Source organism: Numenius arquata, chromosome 6 (genome assembly GCF_964106895.1).
Source record: "Numenius arquata chromosome 6, bNumArq3.hap1.1, whole genome shotgun sequence".
Lineage (NCBI taxonomy): Eukaryota > Metazoa > Chordata > Aves > Charadriiformes > Scolopacidae > Numenius > Numenius arquata.
Window position 1 is genome coordinate 15400534 of NC_133581.1, and position 23882 is coordinate 15424415.

General features: G+C 39.7%; 1 protein-coding gene across 2 annotated transcripts in view; it reads right to left on the reverse strand.

Annotated features, from left to right (window-relative positions):
* Positions 1–21704, reverse strand: part of TOLLIP (toll interacting protein) — a 32019-nt gene extending 10315 nt beyond the window's left edge. Inside the window, exons 1-5 of one of the 2 annotated variants that reach the window (XM_074148940.1) lie at positions 21560–21704; positions 10009–10158; positions 5285–5467; positions 3900–4052; positions 2461–2551 (exon numbers count right to left, since the gene is read on the reverse strand). In XM_074148940.1, the coding sequence (XP_074005041.1) occupies positions 2461–2551; positions 3900–4052; positions 5285–5467; positions 10009–10158; positions 21560–21592 (610 nt within the window). In that variant the 5' untranslated portion in view covers positions 21593–21704. The remainder of the gene's footprint in view (positions 1–2460; positions 2552–3899; positions 4053–5284; positions 5468–10008; positions 10159–21559) is intronic. The other variant, XM_074148939.1, reaches the window with a different exon arrangement.
* Positions 21705–23882: the final 2178 nt, after the last annotated feature.

The window sequence follows — 23882 nt, forward strand, 5'->3', positions numbered from 1 at the left end:
AGATAAAACCCTGCACGCTGTTCCAAAGAAAATGTACCAACAGTTTCCCCAGAAGATACAATCATTTCAGATGGTCAGAGAAGGCCAGTAGTTTGCATGCACCTTTCTGAAGGAGTTTATGAAGTCCAGGAGGAGCATCTGGGTTCAGTATATAGAAAACATTCTGACAATACTCCACGTCTTCCAAGATGCACTATTGGTTCCTTTTATAATTTGAAATTACTTTTATTAAGCCATACCACTAAATGTATGAAACAGTAGAAGTATTCTGAAGTCAAGTCACTTTCAGAGTCCAAACCTAACCATCCAACTATTATGAGTGCATCATTGCTTCGCGAATAGGCAAAAACTTTAAAACCCAGTGCTGTGAGAAATGTTGATGGTGCGCACAGAAGTTCTAGAACAGCAAACACATAGCACAGTAATATTTAAAAAAAAAGTCAAAAAATATAAAACAATCTAAATACATCAAAGGTGGCTTGTAATAAGTTTGGCATTTATAAAGTCAAGGAAGCACATTTAAGCCTTCCCAGAACACAAGAAAAGTTCAAATCAAGGGGCAGGACTTCACAATACTTTAAAAATACAAGTCACAGAATCAGAAAGAATTTTTAATACAGAAGATTATCATAGCATTAATTAAAACAAACATGCTGGATCTTTACAGAAGGGCAATGCTCCAACATACAGATCAACATAATTGTTACACAAAGGCAAATTCTCATATGCTAAAATGTCAGGCATTACTATCACTAAGTATTAGTTATTAAGTCTACTTGGACAAGTGAAGAAATAAGTATTACTGAAAATACTCTCAAGACAAATACAGAATCTACTGAACACCACGGCCTGAACATCAAGATACACCACTGTACTTGTTTTTCAACTTTGAGCATCTAGTATGAGTTTTATCTGTTCAGTTCTGTGTCTAGTTTCAATTACATTGGAAATTAGTCTCTTTACTTCTACTGTTTGTACTCTGACATAGTAATTTTGCAATATTAATATTCTCATTTTGATCTGTTCAAGAAATTCTATTGCACCTTCTAATATATTGCTGTATGTACCACCCCAGCTATCGTTTTTCTTTTAACCACACACAAGATAACTATGCTTGAAGTTCACTATCTGCTTCAGTATATAGGGATGTGATGAACCTACAATTAAAAATAAATATGGCATCCAATTCAAACACAGAAAAGCTACACAGAAGTCTGGCTGACACAATGCAATCACACCTCAGGATGCACACACAAGTTGAAACTAGCTCACTGGCAAAGCAAGGAAGACTTAAATCTTGAGAATTAAGCTATAGAGACAAAAGCACGTTAGAAGAAGCAAATTGCATATTCTCAGAGAATAAAATGTAACTTCTCCATGTTTTGATCTAACTTAACTCTATAAAAATGAAACGAGGTATGATTCATTAAGCTACACATCAGTCTTCTGTTGAGGAGGTTTGTTTTTACAGAGAGTAAATTTTAAATTCAATCAGGAATGGGTCTTTACAAAATTAAAATATATATCTGTTGTGTCAGCCCTTAGGACTGCAATTATGACCCACATGCTCTATCACTCATTCATACAAACGTATGCACTGAAATTCAAAATACATAAATATTATTTTCCCTAAAAAGTACACATATTACTGAAAAAAGGTCCATAAAACAAACTGGAGCTTAAGAGCTTTTAAGTGAAACACAAAAAACAACCCCAACTGAACTTTACTTATCAGATATCTAAGGAGGACAAATTCAAGCTTTTCATCTTTGATAGAAAAATTACAAAACTTAAGTTAACACATCTTTCCACACAAGTCCAAAACTTACTTTGCACAGACTAAGAGAACTGAGAATACCCGCTTTAGTTACATAAGTACATCAAGCAGAGCCATCTGAGAGCTCCCTAACATCTTTCATTCACTGTGCTACACACTTCACATGCTGGTGTAGCAAGTTTCCAACAAAACATCTTCAAAGACCACATAAGAGTAAATAGCCCTTCACGGGCTATTTAAGCTGCAGTTCTGATAGCACAAGTCAGTTGATGGACTTCTTGAAGCCTGAACAGTTTCACACGTGGATTGCCATCACTCAAATAAGCACACATTATATTAACATTATATTAGAGTGCAGTCAGCTACATATTTATTCAGTGACCTGACATAAGTCTAAAATAAATACTCAAAACGAGAAGTCTTCAAGCTACTTGTTCCAACTTGAGTCAGTTTAATCCATTTAATCAAACTTGTGCATCCCCCTTAAACAGCATACAAGACTGAAAGCAGACCTACACTTAATTTGCTTACTCTTCCCCAAAACGTATCATGGGAAAAGTGGTCACAGACAAAAATCATTTATACTTTCCTTTACAGTCGAAAAATCAGGAGAATTTGGTAGTTATTTCTGCAAAACCTTTTATCTGGAAGTTTTAAGACTCTTCTAGGGGAAAAAAACATACCTGCTATAGGCACATATCCAACTCCTTGCTGATATACAGTGGGCATCAGGACGACTGGCTGGGGCTGCATCATCATAGCAGCTGGCAAAGACTTGAAACAAAAGAGCACAGAATAGAACTACTCAAGTAACAGAAAAGACTAAACCAGCAATTAAAAGAGTATTTGCAAAAAAACCACAACATGTTATAGTCATATTGTAATATCGAACATGGAAGGTAGATTTACAAAGTACTAATAATAACTGAACTACCATTCTTTGAAATGACAATTAATTTGCCTGTAAATCAATATAAACACATTGTGTCAAATTAGCCTTTGCAGCAGTTTGATAAAGTTTGCCAGTAATTGCAAGTAATTTTGTTACTGAAGCGAACTATTTTAAAATACAGGTTTAATCAGCTTTCATGCCTTTTCTTGTGAAACGAATAGACTGTAAATGAAAACTTAGAGCAAACCTGCATTTTATTAAAAGTAGTATACTGCTCCTAAAAGCAATTTTAGTTCAAATCAACTATTTTTCAGGTAAAGCACTACTTTAAACAAAACATGAATTTAACTCCATTCACTTTTACTACCACAATTCCTGTTCAGTTTGATCCTGAAAAATATTTAAAGGTCAGATTCTATGTACAGTACCTTCACGGGCAGATACTTTTAAAGGTTAATTACAAGCTCATTTCTCCTAGAGGTAATGGAAAAACTGTTCACACGTGGGGCAAAATGTGAATTTCAAACAGCAGTGAACATCTGTTCACAGTCGTGCACTCAAAAGCAACTTGGAACTTTTGATCACGTACATGGGTAGTAGGAAGCATTCAGGGTAGCACATGCTACACACTCTAGCCAACAGCTACTTTTGACAAAGGTGACAAATAAGAGAATAGTTCACAAGCTGCTAAATGGACCACTAAGTCAGCAGTTCAGAGCAGGAGCATCAAATAAACCAGAATGGAAGTAAAAAACAGTCATCAGAAAGAGCATCAAACTATCCAAGATAGATCTGAGACAGAAAAGAGTTTCCATTATTTTTCCTTTTGAATTGACATGACTTTTTAAAGATTTAGGGGGAAAAAAATAAGTTAGTGTTAGATTCTAATAAGATTTTTTTATTATTATTATTAAATTAGAAATTACAATGGACCATTTGACTGAGGATTTCTTTTTTGTAGTTCTATTAGCACAGAAAGAAGCCGAGTTTTTGTAATTGCAAAACCAGATAAATAAATACCCACCTACTACCTCACCAAGAAGTATTTACTGCCTTAACTCACATTTTTGACTGCTAATTCCTAAATTAAGTATAATTACTTTAAATGTTAACACACACAATCACAGGTGTGGTACAAAGGAACTACTTCTACTTCAATCTAAAATATCTCTCCTCCCACTACCCAAGAAGGTTCTGTCCCTTCCTCCTCCCAACCCAAACTTGGCTTACCGTGTATGACATGACCAGATTAATCATTCCTTCCTTGTCATCACCCTGCCTTCCGCTCAGGCTATACCATTCATCCTCCACATTTCCTTGTTTCAGAGACTCAGGAATTGTAATGTGTGTCCAAGCGATGCGGTCATCCATTGAAAAAGCCCGCTGGAATACAATTTAAAAAATATTACCAAGTTAATTGTCCTGAAAAAAATAAATCTTAAAATTATTTTTGACTAACACTTCCTTCAGTTTTATGCTATTCTATTTTGCCAATTTTGTTTTTAAGTGATTCCTTTTGAAACTACTAGTGTCAAGAAATATTTTAATAATCTCTTTTCCAACAAGGATGAATGATACTTTAAGTGGGATAATAGATTGATGGCAGATATTTAGTAATAAGAAATTGAAAACCTGAAGCAGAACACTTCTAGAAATACAACATACAAATAACAACCTCTTAAAGGCCATGTTGGATGGGGCTTTGAGTAACCTGGCCTAGTGGAAGGTGTCCCTGCCCAGGGCAGGCGGGTTGGAACAGATGATCCTCAAGGTCTCTTCCAACTCTAACCATTCTACGATTCTAAATTGTTCAAGAAGGAATGTTTGTGCTAAGTCAATATTCTGAACTGAAACAACTGAGATGCAGACACGTATTCCCTGCTGCCAACAGTAACAATATCTAGTAGAACAACATTTTAGAATTCAAGATAGTACTCTTCTAGAAAAGCTTTGTAGAGCAGATTACCTACCAGAGCTGCTAATCAGACCCATTCAACCTCTAAGAAAATGAAATTATTCAGAGGCTAGGTATTTATTGCCACCGTGTCTAAGTAAAGCATAGACAAGTGCCTACATGCCCACTTGGAATGCAATTCAGGCAAGGATAGGTTAAGTTACGTTTCTGCTAATAAATCCTAGTGACTACACAGTTTGTTTGACAGTTTTATTCACAGCATTGGAGCTTGGGGAAGCTTCCAAGCTCCTCCTGGGTTAGAATAATACTGAAGAATTTCCGAGTAAAACAGCATTGTATCAACAAGCTATTTTTAATAGGGATAGTACAGAATATAAGGCTGCAGGGCATTTTGACAGTGAAGAGGAGCTTAAACACCACTCAGACATATTGGCTTCTCCATCTTTGCAGAGAACCCTACTAATTCCCCTTATCAGCTTCCAAAGGAAAAGTAACAGCTCTGACATTACTGGGGAAGTGTGAAGCCTTATGCATTGCTGCTCTTTGGATTTTGAAAAATTTTCATCATCTCCCAGAGAGCACAGCTATGAAACAGTCCTTGGTAACTCAATCCTTTTTTGCAAAATTCCACCCAAACCTCAGTCCAACCAGGAGATGGAGAGGGGAGAAAAAAAAAAAAAAAAAAAAAAAAAGTTCTCACCTCATCAAATATCTCTAGATAAAAAGAGTCTACACCCGGGGGAACAGTGCACTGAATAACTTTGTTCCAGCGAGGGTTCTTAGCTCCATTATGTGCTGTTGGAGTTTCATACACAGCATAACCCAGACGTATTCGACAATATGGATCCATGCGGGTCATTCCGTAGTTCTTTGCCAATTTTGCCTGGAAAGAAAAGAAAGCCTATAAGTGTATAATATTTACATTAACTTGAAAAGTTAATTACTATTAGTTCACAAAGAAAATCAGATATTGAACAAAGGACTGGATTCAACTATGAAGCAGACAAAAAGAAAAAAAAAAAAAAGAAACACAGCATTTAGATTAAAACACAGAACAGCCAATGACACCATTAAGTGTCTGCACAATCTTAAAAAGGGAATCTCTATTTAACCTGTCTATTGTAGAAAATATAGATCTTCACCACAGCTAAAATAAGTTACTCCATACCAAACCAAAAGATATAAGAGTACAAGGAAATAGTAGTAAATTCAGATTTTGCCTGCTCTCCAATATACAATCATAAACTTAATGTGAATGGTAGCCTGTTCTTTTTCACTGAAGTACTTTTAAAGGATGAAATGGAGAAATCCAGTAGCTTCAAGAATATCACACAGTACAAAAGCACAAACTGCAAAAGCAGTTCAACTGAGGTAAAATCTAGTAGATCATACTTTTTAAAGTGATTAAAAAAACTTACTTAACTCAGACTGTGCATTTGGTATTACTTAATTCAGTGGGCATCTTAAGATTTACATTACTATAAAAACAGATGCTGTGTAGAATCAGCAGATATCCAACATACTTGTTATGTAACATCAAAGGAATGCAACAAAGTTAGTTGATGACAGTCCTAAAGATAGCTATGCCAAAGTTGAAATTGGATTTTTTGGAAGAGCTGTTTCTCTGACCTTTACTAAGCTGCCTACAGTTCTTTTTACAGTAAGACAAGTGACAAAACGCAGTGCCTAGGATGCCTCCCACTTACTGGGCATTTAACGAACTGGAAGTTGAGACATGCGTACAGTGGCTGCATCTCTGGCCTAGAAAGCTCTTTTCTCCTTCAGGCCACACGCTGGTTCAGGAATTCATACAAAAGAGCCAGACAGGAATGTCTCAAACTGTTCCTTGTAAAGGTGGGCTTAACAATTAAAGTAGGAAAGTTGGCACCTAAATTATGCACTCTTAAGTCCTAATATTAAGCAGCTTACCATACAACTTCACCAAAAAGTGCCTATAAATTTCACCTCTAGTAATTTAAGAGGACACAACTATGCTTAGACAAACTCATCACAATTCCTATATGTTTGCAAGAGAAAAAAAAGCAGTAAATTACCTTCCCAAAAATATTTTCTGATCTTCCATCAGTTCATTAGTAACACAAATAATGTATGCTGCTCTATATACTGTATCAACACGTATTTAAATACGGAAGACTTCAACCAGTGTTTCATGTTGCTCAGGTTAGCTATGCCAAGTTTCCTATCCAGAATACCACATACCTCGATATGCAGCCAAGATTCCCATAGCATTCTTGCATAAACTTCTCAGACAGGTACAGAAGACTACCTCTTAAGACAACACAGGGTTGTACTGCCATTCAGAGGAACCTTGACAGGCTGGAGAGGTACGCAGACAGGAATCTCGAAGTTCAACAAATGAAAATGTTCTGCCCTTGAGGAGGAATAACCACACACACCACTATAGGCTGTGGGCCAACTAGTTGGAGAGCAGCTTTGCAGAGAAGGACCTGGGGGTCTTGGTGGACACCAAGTTGGAAATAAGCCAGCAACGCACCCTTGCAGCAAAGAGGCTGCATTAGGAAAACCATCACATCTATCACATAAAATTATGTAGTGGAGAGACCTAAAATGAGTTCCACTCAAAATTTTAAAAGCTCTTATTGCCTCTACATATGCTATTTAGCCTTGAGGAAAAAAAAAAAAAAATCACTATAAAAGTACCACAAAAGGCACAAAGCATTTCTTCCTCCTTTGGCTTGAAACACTGAGTTTCCAGACAAATTCTTATTGCTTTTCCAACATAATAAATTTGGAGTAACTTCATTTGAAATATTGGGATTACTCTGGTGAAAACTTGTGCCTGTGAAAGAGGAATCACAGTTCCTAACACCTTATTATAGGGTGAATTTTAAACACGAATCTATTGGGTAAAACAGTGACAGGTCCTGATATGTATCCTATATGGCAAAATAAATAAGTCAAAAGCTTGCATAGTTTCTACTTCAGCTGAAACGTTATCTTCTGTTATCTTCTGTTCTTAAAAGAAAGGGTTTTCTGTCATTTGGTGTAAATCTGGAGTATGGTAAATAACAACACTGAAATCACTGTCATGAAATCAATAGAATCACTCAGGATTTACAGTTGTCTAACTGAGCTCACTATGTGGTATAGCCATATGTCTTAATACACAAAGCAGCTAGAACAGCAAGGCATCAGCCTAGCATTACAACCACTCGAGCTCACGAAGTTGCCTCATTAAAGAACATGAACTCCATACTTAGTAAGAGTTAACAGAGAATGTTTTCCAGCTGCCATGTCTTATTCTGCAGAACTGTATCAATTATATCACTTACGGAAGTGAAAGTTGTTAATTGCCAGTAATCATCTTGTTCTTGTTCTACAAACTTGCATGCCAACACCTCCCAGGAACATTGGCCATAGACAAACTTGTGAAAGGCACACAACTCATCTTCAGGTCTTTCTGCCAGTTGGGGATTTTTAACCAGTCCCCACTGTTTGAGGAGGGCCTGATGTTTTTAGCACAATTACCCTTTGCCTTTCTGGTCCACAGTTATTTCTACATCCTGAAGTGTTGTGCTGGTTTTGTCTAGGACAGAGTTAATTTTCTTCACAGTAGCTGGTATTGAGCTGTGTTTTGGATTTGTGATTAAAACAGTGTTGATAATACAGGGATGCTTTAGTTACTGCTGAGCAGTGCTTACACAGAGTCAGGGCCTTTTCTGCTTTTCATCCCACCTCATTCACAAGTAGGCTCATGTGCTCAAAGAGTTGGGTGGGGACACAGCCAGGACAGCTGACCCCAACTGACCACAGGGATGTCCCATACTATATGACATCATGCTCAGCAATAAAAGCTGGGAGAAGAAGGAAAAAGAGGACATTCAGAGCGACAGTGTTTGTCTTTCCAAGTAACCGTTAGGTGTGATGGAGACCTACTTTCCTGGAGATGCTGAACACCTACCTGCCAATGGAAAGCAGTGACTGAAATCCCTATTTTGCTTTGCTTCCACGCACAGCTTTTGCTTTACCTATTAAACTGCTTTTATCTCAACCCTTGAGTTTTTTCACTTCTATCCTTCCAATTCTCTTCCCCATCCCATCAGTGGGGAGGAGCATGGTGGAAGTGAGCGAGTGGCTATTTGGTGCTAAGTTGCCAGTTGGGGTTAAATCATGACAAATGTGTTTAGAAGTGGCAGCATATATAAATAGTACTCAGGACAGAGGAAGTTAATGGGCAAGACACTGGTTACTGTAAAGCTTTTCTCATAAGTAATATCCTAATGTTATTAAAAATAATAAAAAGAACTTATTCAAATTATATTACCCATACCATTTTACAGGCCTTCAGAAGAACAAAGTTTTCCCAAGCATAGTCTGTCTACAGAATGAATCTACTTGTCTCTCATGTCGGACAGTTCACCATGATAGTATCTCGGGTTTGCCTTACTTCCCTAGGTCTTTCCCATTATGCTTTCTTGGCCAAGAAGGGTCTTTGCCACTTGACCTGCATCTTGGGCAGCATTAGGAAAAGCACAGCTAGCAGGTCAATGAAGATGATCGCTTCTACTCAGCACTGGTGAGACTGTATCTGGAGTACTGTTCTCTTTAGGTCTGGGCTCCCCAGTAGAAGACACAATAGTATATAAATGAATCCACAAAAGAGCCAGTAAGACAATTAATGCTTTCACAGAATCACAGAATGGCCGAGGCTGGACGGGACCTCTAGAGATTGTCTAGTCTAAGCTCCCTTCTTAAGGCAGGGTCAAATGCTCAAGCAAGTTCTGAGCGTCTCCACGGAAGGAAGATCCACACCCCTTTGGGAAACCTGTTCTGATGTTTGACAGCTCCCCCAGTAAAAAGCTTTTTCATATATTTAAATAGAGTTTGCTATTTCAATTTGTGCTCACTGTGCCTCTTGTCTTTTCTCTAGAGAGCACTGAAAAGAGCCTAGCCATCTTCTTCATAAATACCTGATGGCAGGGACTACTTGTTGGCAAGATTCCCCGTTAAGATTGATACCCAGCTCTCTTTCCTTGTATATAACATCCTCCTTAATCCTCGATTAAGGGACTGCCCAGGGAGGGGTGGGATGAAGTTTGCACAAAATAAATTCCATAGGTCCTCTCTAACTTCAACTATCCTGTGATTCTTTAACAAGTGGTTACCTCCAGCCATAGCATCAAGAATAGCCATTAGGCTTTGTTCTTCAAGCAAGACAAATAATTGTCTTGTCTGCACAAGCACCTAAAAATAAATGAGGTTTGAACCTAATAAAGACCAGTATCAACTCCATCAGTTCACCCATCCAAACAGGAATTCAGATGTTTCTGTACATAGCCACTGAAAGTCCAATAGAAAATCTTTTTTTGTGACCACCAAGCCAAAAATATTAATTGCATTAATTACTATTACTTAATTGTCCAAAGATAGTACTATACATACCTGTACTACAGTAATACTGAGTCTGCCGACTGTACCCATTGTTCCTCCATACTGTAGCTGCTGAGCTGCCTGGGCATCCAGCTGGATTTGCTGTTGCTGCTGGGTGGGGGTAATGCGAAGAAAGTCTTGAGGAAGCTCACCAACATATACCTTAAAAAAGAAAAAGAATAAACATTCTAACTTAAGTCTCCCACTTTCATAATGAAAAAGACAGAAGAATATAAACCAAAGAAAAGCTTAGCAAAAACATTCAGCAGAATTTAGTCTAGTTTTGACAGCATGAACAAAGAACTAATTCAAACACAAAACTGCCAAATCATGTAGAGAACATTCTCATACTGACTTTCAAAACCACTAATTTCCAACTCAAGTTTCTGGAAAAAAGTAGGACATACAGAGTCAGGGCTGCTCTGCAACGAAACATTTAAGTAGTCCATATAAAAGTCAGAGCTACCAAGTTTTACATTCCATTCACATATGACATCTGATGGTGCTCAGCTCTTTGTCTACTCATCACTCATGTTGCATCCAATCATTCCTGTGACAAGACACAGCACCATGCTCTCATTTGAAAGAGTGCCATGCACAGTCACCTTCAAGATGTATCATAAAGACAATGCCTCCTCTGAACCAAATCCTTCAACATAACTAAGAATCCTTCAACATAACAAAGATCACTGAATGGTTAGTTGGGAGGGACCCTAAATATCATGTAGTTCCAAGCCCCCTGCCATGGGCAAGGGGACCTCCCACTAGACCAGGTTGCTCAAAGCCCCATCCAGCCTGGTCTTGAACACTTCCAGGTATGGGGCTTCCACAACTTCTCTAGGCAACCTGTTCCAGTGTCTCACCACCCTCACAGTCAAGAATTTCTTTATTTCTAATACCTAATCTAAATCTACCCTCTCACAGTCTAAAACAGTTACTCCTTGTCCTATCACTACACTGCCTGATAAAGATTGCCTCCCCATCTTTCCTGTGAGCCCCCTTTAAGTATTGGAACGCTGCCCTAAGGTTTCCCCAGACCCTTCTCCAGTCTGAACAACCTCATCTCTCTCAGCCTGTCTTCGTTGGAAAGGTGCTCCAGCCCTCTCATCATCTTCATGGCCCTCTTCTGGACCCGCTCCAACATGTTCATGTCCTTCTTACATTGGGGGCTCCAGAGCTGGATGCAGTATTCCAGGTGGGGTCTCACAAGAGTGGAATACAGGGATAGAATCACCTCCCCTCAACCTGCTGGCCACACTTCTTTTGATGCAACCCAGGATGTGGTTGGTTTTCTGGGCTGCAAGTGCACATTGTCAGCTCATGTGGAGCTTCTCATCCACCAATACCCCAAGTCCTTCTCCTCAGGGCTGCTCTCAATCCCTTCTCTGCCCAGCCTGTATTTGTGCTTGGGATTGCCCTGACTCATATGCAGGACCTTGCACTTGGCCTGATTGAACTTCACGAAGTCCACACGGGCCCACCTCTCCAGTCTGTCAAGGTCCCTCTGGATGGCATCCCTTCCTTCGAGCATGTCAACTGCACCACACAGCTTAGTGTCATTGGCGAACTTGTTGAAGGTGCACTAAATTCCACTGTTCATGTTGCTAACAAAGATGTTAAACAGCACCAGTCCCAGTACTGACCCCTGAGGAATGCAAATCGTCACTTGGACATCGAGCCACAGATGGCAACTCTTTTGGTGCGGCCATCCAAAAGATGCCCTAATGCTTTTCCAATGTTAAGCATGGCTGGCTTGCAACTAACCATGTGGACAATCTGGGGACAAAATCCCACCCTATTCAAAGTAATAATGGAGGAATTAAAAATCTGGACTATCACAAGGGAAGAACCATGACAAAAAAATTCAAAGTAGAAAAATCTTAGAGGAATTCAATCACATGTGCCAATATGAATCTGCAGTCACCATGTATTTTCTGTTATCTGTACAGTAAAACAAAAGAGTTTTACCTAGTACTCGTCAATTGTAATACTGTCAATTCAACAACTCAGGTTGTTTCTAGGTTTTAAATGCTAAACAAACATTACCAATAATACATTTAGAGAGATTACCACATTAAAATAAAAAGTATGCTATAATACTATATTTTAAAAGGCAAATAAAGTGGCATAGAAAATTTATAATTAAGCTGTACTCATTTCTGTCATCTATAGAGTTGCTTACAGATTTAATACAGAACTGTCTACCAGATCAAGACAGAAGACGGTGTAATTTTCTTATGCTGCTATCCCAGACAAGATTACTCAATTGAGTATCTGGCAGATGCATGCCTACAGAACATACTTGGATACATTAACAGGCCTCTAGGACATAGCTTTTGAAGATTAGATAACACTCACATGCCAAGATTGCATCTTGAAGACAGCAGTAGTCATACAAAGTGTGATTTAGCAAGAGCTGCAATTTCTATCCAAGAGCCTCAGCATCCTGGCAACAGTAGGTGCTACATGCCAGAAAAAGTTTATCAAAAAAGCTGAGGAGGAAGTGCTAGATGCCTGCTGCTAGGCTATTGGGAGGAAGGGGAAAGAGGGAATCAGTTTTGCTTAAAAGCATCGTAAAATTTTACAATTAAGATCTTAAGTAGCTTAAGTTTTAAGTAGCTACTTAAGTAGCTACTAAGGGAGGGAGGAAATAGGGGCGGTGAGGGAGAAGACTAAGCTAAAAGATAGTGCTAATATTAAAAGAAAACTTATTTAAGTTAGGCTGCAAATCAGATGGGGTCTTGTAACAGCCTTCTCATTGGAATAGATGTAATAAAAAAGGAACTATTTTTAAAATAAAACATAATTCATTTAGGAAAGATTTGAAATGACACAAGAATTAGCAAGGCAATGGCTTTTGCAACACAGCAGGTCCCCGCTAACTCTTGGCCACCAGAAGTTTCAAATCTGGCATTATTAGCACCTCTAAGAATAGAGATCATAAAAATTTCTCATAGAAGTGGTGGCTGCAGCCCTGAAATTACATGGACATTGAAAAGCTTAATTCATTCACAACATGTGAGAAGTCTAATACTATTTAAAAAACAAAATTAAAGTGAAAGATACTACTTTTCACTTTTTGTTTTTTGGTTACCCAAATACTGCTCCAAAATAAAATACATAAACTAGTCTCTGGACTGAGGTCCAAAACAGACAAACAAAGTCTGTAAGGGAGATCAAAGTTTTCTTACAGCATCTAACCAGATTTTAAGTCATTCAATTATCTCACACAAAGCTACACTTTTATCCTGGAACTGCGAAGCAGACATACACAGAAACCGAAAACAGCTAGTGTAACCAAATTCTCAAAAGATCTGAGTGGTAAACCCCTCCCCAAAAGGAAGAGTGGGGAACAGGAGGGGCATATACTCCTATCTTAAATGTTCAGGTCTGACTGAGATCTGGTACACAAGTCCTGGTGATATACTCAGTAAAATATCCAGGAGATGCTTATTGAGGAAAACACACTACTCTAAGTTCTTATGCTAAATGTCAGTTGATTCCATATCAACGGAGACAAATCACTAGTGTGCAATCTTTTTATTTGTAAAGAAAACAGGTTAATTTATGTCTTCCTCAAAGCATCTACAAGTAGGCCACCTCCAAACCTGAATCAAAAACACAGTTACATAACCAGAGTTCAACCACAGTTTTTCTTTTTTAAAAAGGAGAACATAAGCAACAAGCTTATATCACTAAATCAACACCCACTTCACAATAAATGCACTTTCCTCTACTGTAATAACATTTAAGGAAGAATGTGAAAAACTCTGCTCTGTCATTAACTGTAAAACAAAAAACTAATTCCATTCAATATTTGAATTTTACTAGAACTCAATTCTCAAGCAAGGCAGCAATATGACAGTGCTATGACAGAACTAGTTTGAAGACAAATGTTCAGCAGGCATTCATAAAAATAAGCCTGCCTTGTAATTACTTCCTAATAAGCTTTGACAGCATTGCATATCAAAAATATGAATTAATCTAGAGACAGAGTAATAGCGCCCTTCCTATCTCCTAAAACCACTGCAGAGCTAGTTTTGAGGATTTTCAAAGTGAAATGCTGCAGGTATAAAAACTGCACCTCAACTTCTTCAAATTGAAGGCGGTGTGATCATCATTTTTATCAGCAGTCCTGGCTAAATAGGGAGGTCCCCATAGACTGGAGGTTAGCAAATATGATGCCCATCTACAAGAAAGGCTGGAAGGAAGATCCAGGGAACTACAGGCATGTCAGTCTGACCTTGGTGCCAGGGAAGGTTATGGAGCAGATTGTCTTGAGCACCATTACACAGCACATACAGGACAACCACGCACTCAGGCCCAGTCAGCACGGGTTTAGGAAAGGCATGTCCTGCTTGACAAATCTGATCTCCTTCTATGACAAGGTGACCTGCTTAGTGGACAAGGGAAAGGCTGTGGATGTTATCGGCCTACACTTCAGTAAAGTTTTTGACACCATTTCCCGCATACTCTTCACTGTGTTAAAAACTGGCTGGATGGCCGGGCCCAAAGAGTTGGGGTGAATGGAATTAAAACCAGGTGGGGGACAATCAAAAGTGGTGTTCCCCAGGGCTCGGTGTCGAGGACAGTTCTCTTTAATACCTTTATCAATGATCTGGATGAGGGGATCAAATGTACCCTCAGTAAGTTTGCAAACAACACCAAGTTGGGCAGGAGTGTTGATCTGCTTGAGGGTAGGAAGGCTCTACAGAGGGATCTGGACAAGCTGGATCAATGGGCCAAGGCCAGTGGTATAAGGTTCAACAAGGACAAGTGCTGGGTCTTGCACTTGGGTCACAACCACCCCATGTAATGCTACAGGCTTGGGGAAGAGTGGCTGGAAAGCTGCCCTGACAAAAAGGAACCATGGGTGTTGGTCAACAGCCAGCTGAATATGAGCCAGTAGTGCACTCAGGTGGCCAAGAAGGCCAGCAGCACCCTGGCTTGTATCAGAAATACCATGGCCAGCTGACTAGGGAAGTCATTGTCACTCTGTACTTGGCACTGGTGAGGCCACACCTCAAACACTGTTTTCAGTTTTCAGCCCCTCACTGCAGAAGGAACATTGAGGTACTGGAGCATGTTCCAAGAAGGGCAACAAAGCTGGCAAGAGGTCTAGAGCACAAGTCTTATGAGGAGCAGATGAGGGAACTCAGGTTCTTAAGCCTGAACAAAAGGAGGTTCAAGGGAAACCCTATCGCTGTCTACAACTACCTGAAAGGAGGTTGTAGCAAGGTGAGGATCAGTATCTTCTCCCAAGTAACAAGTGATAGGACAAGAGGAAGTGGCCTCAAATTGTGCCAGGAGAAGTTTCGATTGGGTATAAGAAAATTTTTTCACTGAAAGGATTATCAAGCATTAGAACAGGCTGCCCAGGGCAGTGGTTGAGTCGCCATCCCTGGAGGTATTTAAAAGATGGGTAGATGTATTGCTGAGGGCCCCTACCTCACTAACTGGTCACATGAGTACTGGTACCTAGATAAGGGAGGGAAAGGGTCTGCAGAGCCAAGGACAAACACAAATGCCCTGACTTACCATATGCTGAGAAATGATACATTCGGGGAACCATTACTAAGGTTTTCACACTAACAATTACCAAGAAACTCCAATACCAGGTTTTGGAGAAGCTTCATGTTAAAGAGCTTTAAATGCCTAGGTACTCAAGAGTTCTAACCATTCTCCTTTAAACAGATTTATTGTTTTTAAGACAGAATAAGTGAGTGGATGAGAGAGAATTTTGAACTATTATTCTATGTTCTAAACACTAAAGAACAAATTGGGACCAGACAGGATGCATCCAGAAGTCCTGAAAGAGCTAGCTGATATTTTTTTCAAGGCTACTCTCTATCTTCTTTGAAAGGTCATGGAGATCAGGGGAAGTCCCCTTTAACTGGAGAAAGGCAAATGCCATACCCAGCTTTCAAAAGGGCAAGAAGGATGACCTCAGGAACAGGCAGGTCAACTTCACTTTAGTTGCTAAGAAATTCATAGAGTAAGTCCTCCTGGAAGCCATTTCTAGACACACGAAGAAAAATCAGGTGCTAGGAATAGCCAGCCTTTACCAAGGGTTAAAAAAAAAACAAAACCAAAACCAAGCAAAACAAAGCCTAATGAGCCCAACTGCCTTTTACAATAAAATTATTAGAATCTGTGAATAAGGTGGGAGTGGTAGGCATCAGTGCTCGGTCATTACAATCCAAATGGGTGGACCACTAGATGGATGAAAAACTGGCTCTGTCATTGAGCTCAGTTGTTGAAGTTCAGTGGTTAATAGCAAAGTTTCTCAGAGATCTGTACTGAGACTAACTTACGTGTCTAATATTTTTCCTTATTTGTGACCAGAGGGAAAGACAGAATGTACCCTCATCAGTTCTGAGGATGACACAGAATTTGGGGAGGGAATGACTAGTATACTTGAGGACAGGACCAACAACCAGAGCACCATAAGAATTCACTGGCAGGAATCTCATGAAATTCAACAAGTGCAAAGTCCTGTACTTTGGACAGAAAAATCCCTGGCACTAGTACAGACTAGAGAACAACTGGCAGGGCTGCAGCTCTACAGAGAAAAACATGCGGGTTCTGGTGGAGAGCAAGCTAAACATGAATGAATAGAGCACTCTTGCAACAATGAAGCCTAACAGCATACTATACCAGATCAACAAAAGCCTAGCCTGTAGGCTGAGGAAAGCAATTGTTTCCCTTTACTCATCACTCATTAGACCACATCTGGAATACTGCAACCCATTTAAGGCCCAGCAGTACATGAAAAATTATAAACTTGAGTGAGCCCAGCAAAGATCCAACAAGATAGCCCAGGAAATGGGCTGTAGCACAAAACTTGTGAGAACAGGCTGACGATTTGTTAAGAATAGAAGAAGCTTAGGATGCATCTCGTAGCAGCTTTCCAGTATCACTGAGGAGGTCATTAAGAAAACAGATCCAGCCTCTCTTCCGAGATGCAAGGCAAGAAGAAAGGAGACCTCAATTATCAAACTGAAACAGGAGAGGTTTACCACGAAATAAGGAGGGAAAAAAAAATAATTCATTGCAGGGACAACCACAGGTTGCCCATGCAGACTGCAAAAAACTCTCACCTTAGAGGTTCGGAAGATACTGTTGGACAAAGCCCTGAGCAACCTGGTCTGAATTAAAAATTGACCATGTTTTTAGCAAGAGATTGGACTACATGGCCCCTGACATCCTTTCTAAACTGAACAATTCTATGGTTCTATATAACTTGCGCCACAGTATGACACATTCCCAGTTAAACTCCTATAGAATTGTAGCCAAAGCCTCTATTTCAGAACTTGAATTTAGAGAGGGACAAACGAAAGACTGTAACAGCAATTAAGTTTATTCAATTTACAGATTTTTGCTGTTTTGTTTTGGGAAGTTTGGAAGTGTTGTGGTTTTTTTTTTAAATGTCACCAAAATAAATAAAAGTGTCATGGACTGCAAGGTTCCCGACATTTCTTCTCCCATTCTTATGATTTTTTTCCCATTGTCAGAAATTTCCCCATTTACTTTGTCGTTTCTATTGCTTCTGTATGACTACAGAATAATAAAGTCTTTACAGGTAGACATCACCTTAATATTATTTTCCCTTTCCCTCAAGTATAGCATCTATATTTAGCCTTGACTAAGTATTTTGCCACAAGCTGCTGCCTCTGGATCTTCCCAGCAAATCTAAATTTGTCCAAGAAAATAACATTTAAATATTTGCAAAACACATTCCATAGTGCAAAAGCACAACTGTTAATAGTAAAAAAAAAATACTGAGTTTTACGGAAGAAATCAAGAGGAACCACTAATTACAATAAAAAGATTCCCTTCTTCACTAAAACAATAATTTGGATTCATCCTAAGCATTTATAGCCTATTTGCGCTATGTGGATTTCGTACATTGTTACTCAATGTAACAGAGGAATAACACTGGGAAAAGCCATAGAAACAGCTCTAAATAAGCAAATCCATGAATTCACATTAGCATAAGCATTAAGGAGAAGGATAATTGCCATAAATTCCAAGAACAGAATTCTGATTTTTTCTACACTACTACTAGACATACCAACACAGATCTTTCCTTCCTACAAGCCTTGGTTAAAAGAAAATGCCATTGGATGCAATAGAAAATAAGCCACTTAGTGCCTTAAGGTACTACTTTTATCTGTTAGAAAGCAAGAACTTCAAAGCATTACCAATGCTGCTCTCAACATTTTCTGACAAAGGAACACACTCCAGAGACCAGAACATAGCACTTAAAAAACTAATTCCCATTTTGGTTATAAAGACTCAATGATATCTTACTCCCTCAACTTTTTAAACCAATTAAAAAAAAAATGATTGCAAAATGTGTCTTTATGACATTTCCACCTTCACGGATCAGAATTTTAATACTAAGTACATCCACATTCTAATAAGAAACAAAATATCCAATAAAATACTCAATTATACCCAGAATTACCAACACAATTATTTTGGTGACAGGATTTTGTATTAAAAATTGCTTATGTGACAACATAACATACTGATACTGGACAATGCAAACACAAATTGCTTGTCACCTTTGTTCAGAAAAAGATACCGAAGTTTTGAAGAGTCTCAAAACAAAACTTCAAGTAAAATCACAGACAGCCAGATTTAAGTAGTTAAATGGCAGTATTGGGACAAGAAAAGAGAAGTAATCATAAATATAAGCCCCGCCCATTAGAAGATTTTCAATCATCAGAGTAGTGATTATTAGGGAAATTAGGAATAGAAATTTAAATAGTCCTAGCTTGATATTCGATCTAATTTTGGAGGACCTGACATATTTGCCAGCACGGTGAATAATTATGGAGATTAATTTTGTGTGTGCTTGGCTAGCTAAGGAATCCCAAATATGAGCTTTTGGTCTCTCAGACTTAACCTGAAGCCTGATTGAACTGTTCATTAATACCTCTCACTTGGAAAAGCTATCATTTAGCAGCCCATGTATATTCAGCCATAATTTAAATTTCAAAAGCTGCTTTATTCTCAAAAGATCACAAAACATGAAGACACACGAATTCCATAACATCCTGAAAATAATCAGAGAAATATATGTATTCTAGCAGAATATTTACCAGTAACAGACAGGATGAATTCCAGTTGTTTCATCTGAAAAATTAAACAGTAATTGGAAGTTCTAATTACTCACCAAATAAGCATCATCACAAACTAGAAAGCACAAGTATAAGAACAAGACTGGCTACAGTATGGCAGTATCCTTTATTGTCTTACCTGCATGAAACAACCTTGAATATTTTCTTGCCTGTTCATACAGAGACATAACTGTTCTCTGCAGCGCTAAAGAGAGAATGTTTCCCAATACTCTAGCACCGTTTAGTGGCTATTCATTTGTAATGCAGTTGTATATATACAAACAAGTAGAATTCTATCTTCCACTCTAGAGAGAACTAAGAGAGGCTGGCATGTACCATATCAGCAACCTCACCTGTGAATGGCAGCTTAATACTGCATAGTTTATTCATTCATTTGAAAATATTCAAATCTCTGAAGTGGTTAAGACAAGGAAGAAAAGCCCACACAACAATGTTAGGAACACATAAGGAAAAAAACCCAAAAAACAGAAAGCCAAAATTGTACAAGATAAATCATCATACATCTTTCCATTTGTCAGGCTTAAATCAATTTTAAGCAACAAAATATTGCCGAAGGATTATACAGAAGTGCCTAGGTAATTCTAAAATAAGACATGTGGAAGAATAACATTCTAAACATTGAGATATAGTTCCTTTAAAACATTTAAGAAAGACTAGGCAGTTATGATATTCAAACATCAGCAAGATTATAGCCATGTCCAGAAAGGTTCTCACTAAAACCTTATCTCAACCGAGGAAGATAATTTCACCAAGCTAAAACAAGCAGATATTGAAAGTACTCCACTCAATATCAACAAGGTGTTTAGCATCACAGGCAATTAAAATTTCTCTCAAAAAGAAATGCTACTCCATTTCAGAGATCGAAATATCTGCATAGTTTCATCTCTCCACAAATCAGGACTGCACTCAGGCCTACTGTTCAGCTTTAGACAAACCACTTAGTCTTTTGTCAATTCCTTCTATTCCTACTTCCACATCAATTCCCTCAATCTCTCCAACCTTCTCCAAACATAAACGACAGGGTGACTGGAAGCGAAGTTACTTTTAAACAAACTCTGAATATTTTTCAGGTATTTATATTATTTTGAGTTTCTTTGATTAAAACCTGTTACATTCTGACAGAATTCTATCTGGGTGCAATCACAGCATCAAGTCTCAAACACCAAGCCTTTGGGGACAGCAGCTACCTAATTCAGCACAGATTCAACCAGAAGAGCAGCTGTCATCATTTCAGAATACTATAAATATAGAACAAAAAACTTAATTCACTCTTTTTACCTTAATTCTCCACTTAAAACTTTTATTCCAACAGAACCATCATCACAATCCATTGTAAAAGGAATTTATTCTGTAAGACTAGACAAATAAGGCATTTTAAGGAATCAAATTAATGATCATATAATATTACTGTCATGAGACAACAACCGACAGTGATGTAGTTTTTCTAGATTAGCAGTTTAATAATTCATTCCTCTGGTCTTTCATCAAGTCTGCACAGACACACAAAAAATAGAGCTGTTTCTAGGAAGCAAAATACAGCAGTTTAAATTGACGCTTTATGAAAATCTTACTTCACCCGCAGAGCGACATCCTATTGTCAATTACTATCAGATCCTTCCAGACAGTAGGAACTGACAGGAACAGCAGCACATCAATCGAGAGCTGACGTTATACAGCACAGTTATACATCACACAGTACAACATCCTGATGTGGGGCAAAACTAGGCAATAACACGTTCCCAATAAGCTATCAACACTAACTCCCAGAAGATTGTTAAATAGGTTTTAAGACCGTTCAGCCCTTTCCCCCCACACCACTCCCTCCCCCCCAGAACACACACGCCTACATACTACCAGTAAATGCGTATTTCAGCACGTTTCACGTTCTAGCTTTCAGGTGGCAATTTCAGAGACAGCTACCTGCGTCTGCCCAGCCCAGCCACGAAAACACAAAGTTCTACACTGCTTTAAAAAAAAAAGAGGTTTCGCTTTGATTTAATCTAAGCCATTCACTCCTTTGGAAGGCCCTACAACAAAGAACGGGCAGAATTGCCTTTTCTAGTCCTACACACAGATAGGAGTGACTTTCCCCTCCTCTTTCCTCTCCGCAAGGCGGAGAAGCAGAAGAAGAGGCAGACTTTCCTTCCCCCGCTCCCTCCCTCCCCCCCGCCCCGTCCGCCGCAGCCTGGGGAAGAAGAGAGGTCTTTCCTCCCTCTTCTGCCACGGGCCGCGAGCGGGCGAAGGGAAGGAGACAAGGGTGAGTCACTCTCCCACCGAGGCCTACTGGCCGAGGGGAAGAGGGACACAAGCCGGAGCTCAGAAAGGTGCAAGCCGGGCCTCACCACCCCAACGCGGTGCAGCCGCAAGAATTAACGAGAGGCCCCTTCAGCCGACCCTCAGCCGGCAGCACTCACCGGGCCACGCTGAGTGGTGACGGTGGTCGCCATGGCGCCTCCCTCGGGCCCGAACCCTTCCTTCCGCCCCGCCAGGCCGCCGTCGCTACCGTTACCGCTCCCAACAGCCGCCGCTAACCGTCACTCAGCCCAGTCAGCTGACCCCGACCCCGCCCCAGCGCCCGGCCGTGCCTGCAGCAACGCATTCTTCCCCCGCCCCCTCCTGGCGGTCGCCAAAGCGGCGCCGGGCGCTTGCGCAGAGGGAAGGGAACGCAGCCATCCCTTGTTGCGCATGCGCCTATCTCCCCCCCGACCGTCGATAGGCGCATGCGCGCTTCTGCTCTGCTGTGGCCGCCGCAGTCACTAGAGGGCGCCGCGGCGCTGAGGAGGGGCCGGGGCGAGTAGGAAGCTCCGGGATCGCCATCTTGGTGCCGGAGGCGAGCCGCCGGCCTGAGGGAAACTATCCACCCCATTCGGAGACGAAGGGGGTAGAGGTGTTTGCGTGGGACCCCGTGGAGCGCTCCCTGTCTCCGGTGGGTGCGGTGTGTGTAAGGAAGCAGCGTTTTGCTTCCTGCAGCCTGGCTGCTGGACGGCTGGCCTGGTGTCAGTGGTTTTCCAAAGCGGGCATAGTGACCTCTTTCAGCTTGCTGAGCGATTGCCACCCTTTCCAGAAGAACAAAAGCGGCTTTAATATCCATCCGAGTGCTGCTTTTGGAGATAAAATCTGATCATTTTAAAGCCTATTTAAGTAACATAACTGTTTCCTGTTGTTAGGATCTGCTGCACAAATTTAGCCCTTAATTAAAATTCTAGCGCAGATTTCGGCAGCTGGAAATAGAACAGTGCAATTAGGAACGCTCCAAATATAGCACCAGCTTTTTTTTCTACACTACCCTAATATCTACTTGGAGTGGGAACAGCCTCATCTTTTTACTTGTGTCTTAATACTGAGAAAAATGAGTACTACAGGATGTAATTGATTGGGAGACATTGAACACATATAGTTGATGTCAGCTGTAAGTCAGCCAGCCAGCTGAAGAGAAGGGCTGTAACGTTCCCTCTTACCCCTATATATGGTTCCTCTGCTGGAAGCAGAATTCAGGTCAACCTACAAAACCATTAAAGAAGCAAGTCATCACTATAGGTAGTGCACTATATGAAGGGGCAATGCAATTTAGAATTAAGCTAAGTGAGAACATTTGGCATCATATGTCAGATGTGTGCCCTGTTTGTACAAAACTTATGTACTAATACAGTTACGATAGTCTATAACAAATGCTATCCAGGTGTAGCCTCTTCCAGGAACCTCAATTTCTTTGTACTATATATGTGCAACCAAGTTCTGACTATTAAATGATATTAAATGTTCTTGAGCCAACATGGTTGGAACAGTAAGTAAACCCCAGAGAGGCAAGGGAAGATCAGTGCTTAGCTCCAGAATTATAATCTTGACATCACAAGGGCAGGTTGGAAGGAATAGAGTGTCAACAAGCCTCATTGCTATTCTTATGTCTATAACCATACAAGCTAGAAAATTAGTTTTAGGTAAGTCATGAGCAGTTACAGTTTTACTTACCTTGGATTTCATTCTAAGACCTGGTTTAGTCACAACAATTTCAAAAAGATTAGATATGAGAAAACTTTATTGTCTCTATAAAATTGATACCAACAAAAAACCCAGTAATATTAACTCAGAGATTCTTGATATTTGTTTTTGTCATGCAGAGATACACAATGACTAAACATTGTGCCTTCCTAAAAGAACCGCCATTTTCTAACTGCATCTTTTATTGTCCTGTTTTATTATTATTCTCAGGAAATGCACATAAAAGCTAATCACTTATTTTTAACCACCATTTTTAATCTGTGCCGTAAAGGATCTGTTGTCAAACAAGCCCCCACTCTCCCTAGGGTAAATTAGTATCCTAAGGTGGCCTGGAAAGTCTACAAAAATACTGGCTTTGCCATCTGGTGGACATCCACAAGAACAGCAAGTAGGCTTTGACCTGGAGAGACAGGTGGTTTTGTTTCCCCAAGTGCAACATGACCACAAATAGGGAGCACTGGTGCAAAAACATTAGCCGAGGTATTTGATGTCAATGTAGTCATTAAAGTGGGAATGTAAGCCATGGGAAAGGTGAGAGAAGAAAATTCATAAAAACCCTGTTACTTGCAACATATGGGCATCATTAAAAAAAGATTGAAAGGTAATTAAAGAAGCTATAATGACAATAAATTGCATTTATCTTGTAATAAAAATTTAGACGTCAGTTTCTCCTGTATCATTCTTTCATTCTGAGTCTCAGTCTCTTCTCTGTTCTTCCCAGTTCTTCATTTGTCCCTC